This window comes from Salmo trutta, chromosome 37 (assembly GCF_901001165.1).
Source record: "Salmo trutta chromosome 37, fSalTru1.1, whole genome shotgun sequence".
Classification (NCBI taxonomy): domain Eukaryota; kingdom Metazoa; phylum Chordata; class Actinopteri; order Salmoniformes; family Salmonidae; genus Salmo; species Salmo trutta.
In genome coordinates, this window is record NC_042993.1 from 19,858,974 (window position 1) to 19,870,262 (window position 11,289).

General features: G+C 41.5%; 2 protein-coding genes and 1 pseudogene across 5 annotated transcripts in view; 2 read left to right on the forward strand and 1 right to left on the reverse strand.

Moving 5' to 3' along the window:
* The window catches only part of LOC115176601 (tropomyosin alpha-3 chain), a 28,029-nt gene extending 26,337 nt beyond the window's left edge, over positions 1-1,692 (forward strand). For 2 of the 4 annotated variants that reach the window (XM_029736692.1, XM_029736694.1), the window contains exon 9: positions 221-1,684. In XM_029736692.1, the coding sequence (XP_029592552.1) occupies positions 221-303 (83 nt within the window). In that variant the 3' untranslated portion in view covers positions 304-1,684. Of the gene's footprint in view, positions 1-220 lie in introns of all 4 variants that reach the window. The other 2 variants (XM_029736700.1, XM_029736698.1) reach the window with 1 other exon arrangement.
* On the reverse strand, positions 1,693-4,077 carry pmvk (phosphomevalonate kinase). The gene is made up of 5 exons (XM_029736706.1): positions 3,889-4,077; positions 3,723-3,786; positions 3,351-3,503; positions 2,994-3,123; positions 1,693-2,877 (listed from the first exon to the last, which is right to left on the reverse strand). Exons 1-5 carry the CDS (start codon positions 3,975-3,977, stop codon positions 2,729-2,731), a joined length of 585 nt encoding a protein of 194 aa, XP_029592566.1. The 5' UTR covers positions 3,978-4,077; the 3' UTR covers positions 1,693-2,728.
* A 486-nt stretch (positions 4,078-4,563) lies between these two features.
* Positions 4,564-10,958, forward strand: LOC115176600 (2,4-dienoyl-CoA reductase, mitochondrial-like; annotated as a pseudogene).
* The last annotated feature ends 331 nt before the right edge of the window (positions 10,959-11,289 follow it).

The following is an 11,289-nucleotide window of genomic DNA, read 5'->3' on the forward strand; positions in this document are numbered from 1 at the left end:
GTGATTTGTTTTCAAAGTAGTCATGTACTGATTTGACGCTATCAGGTTTTGTCATGTGGATTGACATGGTTTTGCCCTTGGCGTTGCGCCACTATAGTGTAGTAGACCTCTTTAAACTCAAACACCACTTTAACATCTCAATGTCTTGCTTCCTACGTCCTCATCTCACCACCAGGAGGATCCTTATCTTACCTTCATTCTTTCTTTGTGTGATTTACAGATGCGCTAGCCAACGCCAAGGAGGAGAATGTCAACATCCACGCCACCCTGGACAAGACCCTGGAGGACCTCAACAGCTTCTGAGTGGCTACTGGCCCCTCCACCACCACCTCTTACTGCTCCACCCCCTCACCTCTGGCCTTGTCTCTCTCTCTGTCTGTGCTGGCTGACTGTTTAGCGTGGGGGGTGGGCTGTTCATTGTTTTTGGTGAAGGTAGCACTTCAGTTCACACCTAGCCAAATGTTTCTCTCCAGTAGACTAAAATGGCTGACCGCCTCTCCCACATTCCACCCCAGTATCTGCGGATGCTCTCCTGATGAGCATCCCCCTTTTACTTTTTTTTATAGCCTCTTCATAGCATTCTTTTAGTCTTAAAAGGGCAACATTTACTCAAGCACCCACATCTTAAGTGTCTCACAGGTTTCTAATATTCACATTCCAGCTTAGGTGTGTGATTTGTGTTTTGAGGCCATTCCTATGATCTTTCTTTGGCTGCTAGCTGTTTAGCCGTAAGCGTTTAAATACAATGAGGCACTTCTCTCCTGTTCTGATAACAACCCTTGTTACGGGGATATTTGGTGTCCACTGGAACATATGAAGGTGGCGAGGGTAATAACTCTTACCTACTTATGTCTCCCTTTGGAATGGGACCACCATTTGATCACAAACTCTCCCTCTGTTATCCCCATCTGAACCACTTGCCCTACCAACATATCGTCTCAACCTTGTCCCCCTCTAACCACTCACCTTCTGCTGGAACATCCTTACACAAGCACTGCTTTTCTACTGTGCCAATGCCCAGAGGGTCCAGAACTGTGCTACCTTTGTCAAGTATTTTGTGTTCATTTACAAGTATGGGCTGGGGGGGTGACGTTTATTTCTTATAAGGGAGAAGTGTTTTGTTCAGTTGCATGACATTTGTATTTTTGTTTTTATCTGGAGTCATTTTCCAAAAAGGGCCATTGTTACTGTAAACTGAATGTTTTTTTCCCCAATTAACTTCCCCCTTCAAGATCAGGAAATGTAATTGTGACTGAGTTGTAGGTCATTGAAGGGATATAAATGTCATAAAGCTTCAGACAGAATTGAATGCAGATATTCTAGCCAATTGCAGCCTTAGTTCTCTAAACTAATTATTTTTCCGATAAGATGTGGGGGAGGGGAGTGATCAGCCAATCACTACGCATTCCACTGCCAAAATGGAAGTATAGGGGCCAATGAATAGGGAGAAGGGACAGAAGGGTATTATCTAAACTTATCAGTATAGACTTTTTTTTCTGCAAATGAAGTGAACTGCAAACCTTAGAAAATTAAAGAAATAAAAAGTAAAGTATTGCATCAAGTTTAACTGGAAATTTTCACTTGACTCTAAGGGTGTAAACATTGTTACCAGTAATTTTTTCATTGTAATAATCATGACACACAAATGGACACAATTTAAAAAAAATAAAAAATAAAGAACCATGATTTGTATTGACATTCCCAAATATATTTTTTATTTATTTTCTTCAGTTTGACACAACACTCCAATAAACTCTAATTTAGAAATTGAGTGCTATGGAGTTGCTCTTTTAAAATGTGAACATTGATTCCCTCATGTCTACTTTAAAATGTTTTACGAACTAACACTTACCCTGCTATTAGAACATTGATCATGTCTGTGTCTAGTACATTTAATTCTGTTGAATGGGTGTGTAATGCAGTATTGCGCTAATTTTACCATGGGTCAGCGTATGTGCAGTTTCCAGGTTTCCAGTTAATCGTCTAGCTAGTTACAACTAAAACTCTACTTTCTAGTAGCCTATTTTACAATCTAAGACTATTAAAAAAAAAAACTAAATGGCACAATATGACACTTTTATACAGGTACAGATTAAGTAATCTGCACATCAGGTCTTGACATTTGCCTCCTGCGTTGAGGACATCACTAAGTACAGGTAAATGCCAAAATAAAGGAAACCCCAACATAGTGACTTAATAGGGCATTGAGCCACCAGAAAAGTTTCAATGCACCTTAGTGTTGAACTTTATTGGATGAATGTGACAGTCACATCTCTTCTAGCCATGGTAGCCAAAATAATGGGCTACTGGGCATTTTTATACATCACCCTAAGCATGATGAGATGTTTTAATTGCTTAATTAAATCCCAAACCACACCTGTGTGGAAGCACCAGCTTTCAATATACTTTGTATCCTTTATTTTCTCAAGTGTTTTATTTTGGCAGTTACCTGTGTGTGATCCATGTAATTTCACATATCGGTCAGTGCTAATATACACACCGTACATGTTTGGGTGTTTGATCAGATTTGAATATTCTTGCCCTGCTACTTAGTTGATAGTACAGAACACAGAAATAATTACTACATATTCTCACTTTCTGCTGCTCCTCAGTGTAACAAAGATGTTCTAGGATTTTCACAGAAAATAGTGTAATGTATACCCAACTACACTTTCCAACAATAAGAGCTTTTAGCAAGTTCCTACAGCTGTGGAATGTCCCCTCCAATTCAGTCCTCTTTTGCTTTTTCTTTGGCTATTGAGAGCAGCCCAGTAGCAAGCTGCTCCTCCAGTTGTGATCCATCGCCCTCATTTTTGATTATCCAATCAAAATCCACTCCTTGGTCCAGCCCACATTCAGACTCTGCATCATCTATTCCTGCAGAGAGAGAGGGTGTGGTGTTGAATTGATTGTCATTGAAGAGGTATTGTATTTCTCTGAAAGTAAAGAACATTATTATACCACTAATTATGCTATCAGTGTAGGTATTGCACCTGTTGTGAACTCCCAGCCCCTCTCCCTCCGTGTCTCTTCGGAGGCCTCCACCCGAACACAGCGAGACTGACTAGGATACTCCCTCCAGAACCACTGCAGGTCTGACAGACGCCGCGTATCACTCACAATCTGGGGCACAATAGACATTAGAGAAAGTATAATGGTAGAGGACAATACATGATGCTTCATCTGCCTGATTTAGGTTCACCAACACTAAATATGCAGATGGTCAGTTTCTAATAGCAAGTAAGACCTGACTCAAAGACTTGCGTTTGACATAAATTGTACGTGGCGGGACTTGGCTTGTAGTGTGTTTCCCTATAACAGTGGATCAACTGAGAATTTTGTTATCTTACCCAGATAGGCTGCTGGGCTGCCTTGATGGCCACACGACAGAAGAACCCTGGGTCCTTCTCCCTCTGCTTCTCACCCCACTGGATCATGTCAGCACGGTACTTCTCCTTGTACTCACCTGCTCCCAACAGCTCATCAAAGTCCAATCCATGTTCCTGTAGGCATAGTGGGTAATATAAGGAGAGACAGTGGTAGTGTTCCTCCATTCACTAGTAGTGGGTATTGTAGACCCAACTGGGCATGCAGGTTTTGTTCCTGCCCAGCACTTAATGTCTGATCGATTATCTGAATTAGATGTTGTATTAGCTGGAACACAAGTCTGCAGACCGAGGATCGACCAGGATGATGTAGCACAACTGTACACAAGTACTAACCTGTGCGTATTGCTGTTTAAGAGGACCCGAGAGACGCAAGATACAGCATACATCTGGACCTAGTCTGATAGAAATTATACATAAACCACATTGTTAAACGAATATAACATGTGATAGAGTATTCAATTCGGCGATGATAGGTTTGTAAACAGTATGTCAATAGTACCTTTTGTGAATCAAATCCGTCACGTAATCTTTTCCAGATTTGCGTTTCCCGCTAAATAAAAGGATGAGTTTGGGTTCTACTGTCGCCATCGAAATAACGTTGCAGCAACCAATTTCTGTATTTTATTTTTCATACAGTGTCGCTAGCTTCGTGTACAAATTAACCGTACCACATGCATTATGGTTGGTTGGGCTACAGTAATATACACATAACAAGCGCCATTTAAATATAAAATGTGCTCATTTGATAGAATTTCTCAGAGAAAAATATATATTTCAATACTATTACAATATGTATTTATTTATTTTAAGATGTAGTCATTCTTATAATTGATAAACTTTAAAAATATGGGCAGACGTTGGTTAAAAAAAACTGTCATACAAGGTTTACGGTAACAGATCGTTATCATGTCATGGACCTTACCATTGATATGCGGAAATAGGGTGATCATATGAAATATAAAATATTTAATGGTTTCTTTAATGACCACAACATCAAATTGAATACGTGAATACAAAATAATAGGGATATTGCACTGATATTGAAAGAAAAAGTATTATACAATTATTATAAAATTATAAAATGACCCAAGACAGTCTGACTAAGATCATGGAACCACCTACTTTCTATTCAATAACTCTCCCCCCTTCTTTACCTTACGGAAATCAGGGGAAATGGTCAAATCAAATTTTGAAAACATGGCATCTGCTTTACTGGGACTGGTGTCATCAATATCTAAAACTGATTTAACCTTGCCGTTGAAGAGTTTTGTCTACAGACGGGTAAACATTACCACCGAGATGAATGCAATAACTACCAAATCACATTAAAAACTCTTATTTGTTGTGTAAGTTAGCTAGCTAGTTTAGCAGCAGGTTGTTGTTTGTTGGCTAGCTAGATGTGCTTCTATGGGAAAGCTGTGCAGGAGCGTACACATTATTTCCGATGTTGACAGACATGAGTGCATTCTGCAATATTTCTGGCATAGCTATCTACATTTGTTCCAGTGTTCTGCTACAGATACATTGCTGAGAAGTGTAGGGACAGTTGACGATATGACCACTTATGTGATGTTCATGCAAGAGCACATACCAAACTAAATACTAAACCTTTGTAGGCAGCTTGCTGTGTGTTCTCACAGCCAGACATGTAACCATCTCAACCTTCCACCCAGTCCCCTCTCCACTGGGAATGTGAGCACCCCCACTGTTGGAGGAGTAGAGTGCATCAGTGGTGTTTATCAATATAAGTAATTACTCTTACTAATGCATTTGTTTGACAGGAAAGACAACTAGTTTTTAATTCAATGGCCTCTATGCTACTTTTCGATGTGCAAATTCAAATATAGCACAAGTACAAGTTCTTATATAGTGCAGGAGAACAGCAAGCCTGGTTAAAAAACCCTCGATAAAGCAGCACCTCATGGCACAGCGCCTCTCCCCATGTGACTGAACAGTACTTGTGTGTATTTACTGACATGTATGTGTAACTGATAGATGCACACACACACACGTTAATGTTTATTTTTTTTAAGTATTATTTTGTATGTAATGTCTTTTTCTTTGTGTCGGACCCCAGTTGGCGTCTGCTAATGGGGATCCTAATGAATCAAATCAAAATCTGTGACTCACAACATCCCTTTTCAGCTGGTTCATTAATATAAGTTTTTTTGTGTTATCCCATTTACTCTCCTTAAACAGTTGTTCAGCACTGGGACCAGGGCATTGAGTGAGACTGGACCCCCCGACTAAATTCTTTCCTGCAAATGAGGGATCAATGCTGCTCCCTGGGACTTACAAAGACAAAGTGGCCTTTATCACAGGAGGAGGAATCGGGTTGGGAAAAGGCATGACCACAACACTGTCAGCACTAGGGGCAGAGTGTGTCATCGCTAATAGGTGAGTGGAAACTTGTTAGTCAGTCGGGCTATAAATCCCAACTTTAGGTCAACACTACTGCTGCTGCCTTGCTCTCAAATGAGAAAATCACACATTTTTTGTGTCATTTCTAGAGAACTGGAAGTTTTGAAAAAGACTACAGAGGAAATTACAGCTCAGGCAGGAAATAAGGTACTACTACTACTGATCAATTACCCTCATTGAATGCATTCATTATCCAAGAGTTCTAGATACTGATAAATCAATATGATATCTGCTTTAAGTTGTGTTTGATACTTCAAGACTCTATCTGCAGGTCCATGCTGTGCAGTGGGATGTTAGAGACCCCAAGTCAATTGAAGCTGCTGTGGACCAACTGGTGGAGGTTGCTGGTCTCCCTGACGTACGTAGGTACAGATCAGAGGCGGTTTTGTCTGAAAAGTGGTATGCTTCTCTGTTCTAGATGTACTGGTCAATAATACTCCATTTGCTTGGTAAATATCCTCCTCTCTCGTTCCTCTAGGTGGTGATCAACAACGCTGCAGGGAACTTCATCTCCCTGTCAGAGAAGCTGTCTGCCAACGCATGGAGGACCATCACAGACATTGTCCTGAATGGCACGGCCTTCATCACCCTGGAGCTGGGCAAGAGGCTGATACTGCCCGAGAAGGGTAAGCACCAGAGCTATCTGATGGAGCCCATAAGCACAGATCTAGGATCAGCTTTCCCGTCCCCATTTATTTGTGTTGTAATGTATTGAGTGCTGCCACCAGGGGGCAGTAAAGATTCACAATTTGCCTACAACTCCTGAACATTTGATCCTTAGTAGTATAACAAGTGAGGATCAACCCGGAACATTGGTGTGGATGTAAGTGTAACATGAATCTCTGTTTTCTATTTAAGTGTGTAATATTGACAGTGATTGAGCCTCAATATGAAATGCTTGAGCACTTTTCCATTCACTCGGTCATAGTCCAGCATCACTCCCGTTATCCCCTGCCCTTGTGCCCTAAGCACCTATTGGCTTTGCGTGCATGCACCCTCTCATTCATTCTCGTCCTCTTTTTTCTCCTCTCTCTGCTGTCCCTGGATAAAGGGGCAATGATATGTAAGGGGAGGATAGGAGAAGCCTTGGCTCTAATGCATTGTTGTGCCTATTTATAATATGTATGTATGTGTGTGTGCGTGGATAAGCTTTATTATTCATTTGAATATCCCAGCCCTTCTCTATTACTGTGACTTTTCCATCTGCCCTCAACACTGCAATTAGGCAAATCACAATTAAGCAATTACCTTGGAGTACAAAAACATGCCATCACACTAGAGGCACTATTCAATCTGAACTGATGTTTTTCCAAAACAGCCATTCTTCCAACATCACAAGAAAGCATATTTGAATTGATTCCCAGGTGTCTGTTCTTCTTTCATACTATTAGGATTATTCTATTGCAGGGGTGCGCAAACCTTTTGGCTCAAGGGCCACATCGGGATTTTGAAATTCAACGGAGGGCTGAACATTTTTTATTTGATCGATTTGTTCGTCAAAATCAATTTGCGAGCCAAAAATAATAATTTTCCCTTCCCTGTTCTATCAGCTACATAAATCTAAATGTGCTTTTATCTTAGTACAAGAAAGTTGCTTTGTCTTCTCACCTGGCAGTTTGGCTCCAGGCTTTGATTAAATAGTTTGTCTGTGAGACTATCTCCTTCCACTACCCCATGTCGTTTGTTTTATTGTTCTAGAAATAACTCTTGACTCGTTAAATCTATTGCGGTATAATCTGGCCCACAACAGCCACCATGTTTTATGAAAGGGAAAGGGGAATACCTAGTCAGTTGTACAACTGAATGCATTCAACTGAAATGTGTCTTCCGCATTTAACCCAACCCCAATCAGAGAGGTGCGGGGGGCTGCCATAATCATCATCCGGGGTTAACTGCCTTGTTCGGGGGTAGAACGACAGATTTTGACCTTGTCAGCTCAGGCATTCGATCTACAGTAGCAACCTTTCAGTTACTGGCCCTATGCTCTAACCACTAGGCTACCTACCGCCCCCTGAGCTTTAGTGTCCAGGATATAAAAGCCTATTGAAATGTACAATGACGAACCGCAGTTCTCAGGTCATTGGAGGAACAAGTCAGCCTATGACAGTCTAATGAAGAGAAGAATGAATTGGTCTGAACTGGGATCAGTTGTAAATTAAAGGGATGTACATGATGACACATTGACACATATTGCTGGGCCTATACTGTACATATTTTTGTATTTACGCACATTGTGTTTGTAGGTGCTGCGTTTCTGGCCACCACCACCATCTACGCAGAGACCGGCTCTGGATTTGTGGTGCCCAGCGCGGCTGCTAAGTCAGGAGTGGAAACTCTGTGCACGTAAGTATTTCCAAAGAGGCACTACAAAAAACCTATCATCGGTTTAGGACCCGTTTCCCTGTCCTAAACCAACCTGTAACCCCTATCACTAGTCTACTTAACAGAGGCAGAATTGCACCCATCGCACATAGACATCCACACTTGCCTCATTTGAAAAGATTTGGCTCTCTCACTTGTCAAACGCCTTATGAACATTAATGCATTTTTAAAGAGAAGCAGTCATTAGCATAACGAAGGTCCAGGAACATTTAATTAACATTAAAGTGTGTCTCTCTCTCTCCCCCGACCCCCCTCCAGTAGGATTTAGACAATAATGAAGACGGATGGGATGTGTGTGTGCACCTTGTTCGTTCACACACGTGTGAATCCGTTAGTGGGTGTGAGAACCCAATAAAATCCTGAATGGGACCGACATCTTTCATGTGAAGACAGGGATGCTCTTATCAAATGAAGAATACACCTTCATAATGAACCTCTGAGGGCTTTTACCGAAAGAAAGATCCCGCTCAATATTAGTCCGTATCAACCCCATTGAAAGAGTTAATGACACTAAAAGGTTTCCCCATAAACCCAGGGGACTGGGAATGATAAATGGGGGAGCTATTCGTGTCTCTCACAATCACGTCCCTTTTGTACCTTGATATGTTTGACGTCCTATACAAGTGACCTCAGTGTGTGTGTGTGTCTTTGTGTAAAACAGTGTGTGTGTGCGTTCCAGACTAGCTGTAATGCCATTTAAGTTTACGCTTAAATCCAAAATAAAGGAAACACTTGAGTAAATGAGGGATACAAAGTCTATTGAAAGCAGGTTGTTCCTGAGTTAATTAAGCAATTAATATCCCATCATGCTTAGGGGTCATGCATAAAAATGCCTGGTTGCCCAGTGACAGTGAAAGAGGGGTCTCAAAGGAGCATATGGGGTTTAAAGGGGGTGTCAGTCAGACATGTGTAGTGCCATACTGGAGAGTTACCTATAGCTGGTCAGCCCATTCATGCAGTCTTTTTGTCCTGTGTGAATGAGCGCTATTATCTGATAAAGGACCCCCCCCCCCCCCCCCCATATGAAATCGCTCACACCAAAAAAGTGACCCCTCTATTTTGTGAAGGCAGCAGCAGCCAAATTTCATGCTCATTTATTGCGCCAGGCATCTCAGGGGAGAGCTAGCCTATTTTTAGATCCTATTCTTTCATTACAGTTTTTTGTGCGGAGGGTTTCAAGAAACTAGAGGGAATAAATCAATTCAACAAGCACCACCCTCGGCGCCTCTCACTATAATGTTCCCAGAATGACATGGAATGACTAAAGCACTCCTGGCATCTACTTTCTGGCACCCCAGCTTTTTCTGTATGAATAGTCAAGATGTATTTTGTTTTTAGGTGCAGCTAGTTACCCTCCAATCATATTAGACTTAGACTGAAGGCCCCATTTATGAGTGATTACCTATGAGAATATTTAGGAGGTAGTGCCTCACTCCTAGGCCCAAGTCTAAACTGATTCCTTGAGCCTACACTAGACCCTCTTTATTAGTACATGCAGTAGTGGTAGTTCTTGATGTCTTTTTCTTCCTTTTTTCCTGTGTGTGTTATTGTATGTGCGTATGTAAACAAACTACTGTTTGTTTCTCAGGTCTCTGGCTGCGGTGTGGGGGAGGTACGGCTTGTGGTTTAATGTCATTCAGCCAGGACCAATCAGAACCAAGGTAACAGACACAACTATGGCATGAAACTTAAAAAATATACTGTGTGGACGTTTACATTTTTTATTTATTTAAATCTTTCCCTTTCTAGTCTTATCTTGGCTTGTGAATGTGTAGTTAGCTATGTTTTGTGACCTCTTCTCTTTGTGTAGTGGGCCTTCAGTCGTCTCGATCCCACAGGCATGTTTGAGAAGGCCATGATCGGCAGGATACCCGTGGGCGGGCTGGGCACGCCGGAGAGATTGCCAACCTGGCAGCCTACCTGTGCAGTGACTATGCCTGCTGGGTGTCTGGAGCGGTAAGAGAATGCATGTCTGTCTGTCTTGATAAGCTAAGCAGGCAGTGGAGACCAATCACTATTTTAGCTGAATGCCTGCCTTGCAGAATGGGTATCTGGAAATTGCAGATGGCAGTAAGTCCTTCACTGTAAATGACATTCAAAGTGCACTAGGATTAACCAATGCAAGTATAGGGATGGACTATGGCTAAGGGGTAAATGATGACTCAACATTCACATAAATCGTGTTCTTCTCTTTAGTTGTGCCCACTCTCTTCTATTTGCAGATCTTTTGAATGGAGGTTGGAGATTATGTCTCCATGGCAGGAGAATTCAATGATCTGAGGAGGGTATGTGCTGGAACTAACTTAGCAAACCCTGTTATACTGTCAGGACCGGAACTTTAACACTAAAAAGTCATATGAACATAGAATGATAATTTGAAGGCATTGCTACCTTTTGCATAATCTCTGTTCTGTTATGCGACTAGCTATTGGTTCAGTAACAAGATTGCAAATGAGCTGTTGCGGAAATCGGCCTCATTTTATGACAGATGTTAGTTTATGGATATGTGGGTTAGGTTGTGCTAGTTTTATCTTGCTGTGTTGTGTGTGTCAGGTCACTAAGGAGCAGTGGGCTATGATGGAGACCATGATCAGCGGCACCAAGGGATCCTAAGAAGTCAAGATGGGAACATGATACTAACTCTCTACCACTGTTAATGCTCCAGGGAAACACAGACACACAGGTACTGTACACACAGATAATCTTTCCCACTGTTTCTGAAAGTTTACATACACTTAGGTTGGAGTCATTAAAACTAGTTTTTCGGTTAGGACATCTACTTTGTGCATGACACAAGTCATTTTTCCAGCAATTGCTTACAGACAGATTATTTCACTTATAATTCACTGTATCACAATTCCAGTGGGTCAGAAGTTTACATACACTAAGTTGACTGGGCTTTTAAACAGCTTGAAAAATTCCAGAAAATGATGTCATGGCTTTAGAAGCTTCTGATAGGTGAATTGACATAATTTGAGGCAATTGGAGGTGTACCTGTGGATGCATTTCAAGAACTACCTTCAAACTCAGTGCCTCTTTGCTTGACATCATGGGAAAATCAAAAGGAATCAGCCTTGTGAAGATGCTGGAGGAAACG